This window comes from Aplysia californica, unplaced genomic scaffold (assembly GCF_000002075.1).
Source record: "Aplysia californica isolate F4 #8 unplaced genomic scaffold, AplCal3.0 scaffold00049, whole genome shotgun sequence".
Taxonomy (NCBI): domain Eukaryota; kingdom Metazoa; phylum Mollusca; class Gastropoda; order Aplysiida; family Aplysiidae; genus Aplysia; species Aplysia californica.
The window spans coordinates 818,696-820,899 of NW_004797319.1; the positions used below are offsets into that span (position 1 = coordinate 818,696).

At 38.3% G+C, this 2,204-nt stretch overlaps 1 protein-coding gene across 1 annotated transcript in view; it reads right to left on the reverse strand.

Moving 5' to 3' along the window:
• LOC101850782 (chymotrypsin-like elastase family member 2A) overlaps nt 1-1,860 on the reverse strand; it is a 5,930-nt gene extending 4,070 nt beyond the window's left edge. Inside the window, exon 1 of the mRNA XM_013079358.2 lies at nt 1,755-1,860. Coding sequence (XP_012934812.1) covers nt 1,755-1,785 — 31 coding nt within the window. The 5' untranslated portion in view covers nt 1,786-1,860. The remainder of the gene's footprint in view (nt 1-1,754) is intronic.
• Nucleotides 1,861-2,204: the final 344 nt, after the last annotated feature.

Genomic DNA, 2,204 nt, shown 5'->3' on the forward strand with positions numbered 1-2,204 from the left:
TGTCATTGACAGTGACAGGGACAATGAGAATGACAATGACAGTTACAGTGATAATGACAATTACTACAGTGACAATGACAGTGACAATGACAGTGACAATGACAGTGACCATGACTGGGACCATGACAGTGTCCCTGAGATCGATTATGTCATTGACAGTAACAGTGATAGTGACAACGACAGTGGCAGTGACACTGACAATGACAATGACAGTGAATGGTGACTGTGAAAATATCCGTGAGATCGATTATGTCATTGACAGCAACAGTAATAGTGACAGTGACAGTGGCAGTGAGATTGATAATTAGAGAATGAAATACAATGGCGATGAGAATGACAATGAGAATGACAGTGAGTATAATTAGTGACAAGGACAGTGGCAGTGACAAGGACAATGACAGTGGCAGTGAGAATATTAGTTGCAAATGTCAGTGACAATAGCACTGACAGTAAAATGACAATGACATGTATAGTATAAGGTTTTACGGCGCTCGCAACTGCTAAGGTCATATGAGCGCGCGAATGACAATGACAGTCATAATGACTTTAACATTGACCAGAATAATGACCTTGAGAATGTGAGTGACAGTGCGATGACAGTAACACTGAGACTCATTGTACTCTTTGCTGTTGCTTTTAAAAATTTTAATAGAATATTTACGCCTCTTCCCTGTATTTATTTCGCTCCTCTTTTTACGTGCTTTTCTTTTAAAAATACGTGTACCATTGTTTTGAAACCTGTTTTCGTTTGACTTCTCCCTTTCCATCTAACTTCTGAAAAACCTATAATATTGCATTTCAGAAACAGAAAATAAGATATACAAAACAGCGAAAAAAAGATTAATAAAAATGTGTCAACTTTGTTCGTGTGTCCAGGATTGGCACTTACGCTAAAATACAGAAACATTTGGCTAAATATAACCTCAGGCATTTAAACATGAAAATTGTTGAAATGAAAATGTCGTCGGCTGCGGCTTAGCCTCAGATAATTGGGAGACTGCGAAACTTTTTTCACACAGATTGAAAGTGAAAAGATTTAGTTCTTTTAGTTGTTGCTTTTTTTTATTACTGGGAGAGTTGAGTGGATGTAAAAGAAAGTGGTCGTGTCTTTGTGTGTAAGTGCTTTCATTCCAAGTGTGAGAGATGCAAAATGAAGATGGATTTGTTTGTCTGTCTGTTTGTTTGTTGTTGTTGTTGTTGTTGTTATTATTCTTTTGTTAATTGGTTTGTTTTAATGTTTGTTTGTGTATTTATGTGTGTGTTGTGCTTGTACATATTTTAGTGTGATTTTTATGCTTGTGTATTTGTAAGCGTGTATAAGAGAGAGAGTAAGAGAGAGAGAGAGAGAGAAAGAGAGAGAGAGAGAGAGAGAGAGAGAGAGAGAGAGAGAGAGAGAGAGAGAGAGAGAGAGAGGGGGGGGGAGCTTTTTAAAATTCTCTCAAACTCCTCTAGATTTTTTTTTTACTTTACCACTCCGTCTTCTACTTGGGATTCGAACCAGAGTCACCCGTTACAAAGTCAAACATGCTGTTTTTTAATTAAACAACAATATTATAATATAATCATTTATAACCCGGTGCTGCTTTGGTGATTTGGTGATCATTACAAACTGTTTGTTGTTACATTCATTACTTTTTTTTTTCTTTACCATGATAACTTCCTGCAGTAGCTAGCAAGATCTCTACCTTCTCTTGACCCTTGGTTGTTACAGATAATCTTTAATGTATGCTGGACGACATTATATAAATACTTACTTGTTCCCCCGAAGGCTGGAACAACAGACATAGGGTACAGGCTTATGTTGAGAGGCTTTGGAAGAAGTTCCTCTCTAGTATACTTCTCTGGGATAAGAAAAAGATGGGGGTGGAGAAGAAAACTGAGGTAATCACTTTAATTAGTTCTTTACAGGATTGGGGGGGGGGCTATGGGATAAGGAGGAGCCTTTTATACAATTCTGATGTCATAATACAGCATTCACAGAGACAATACCGTAATGACAGCATACACTGAAACAACACACTCTTACAATGCACACACCGGACACACACAGACACGTGGGGGGCCTGTGCCTCCCGTATCCACACACACACACACACACACACACACACACACACACACACACACACACACACACACATACACAAGGGAGGTACCCGGACTAATAAAAGGGGCATTAGAAAAAATTGACATATTATACTCTAGTG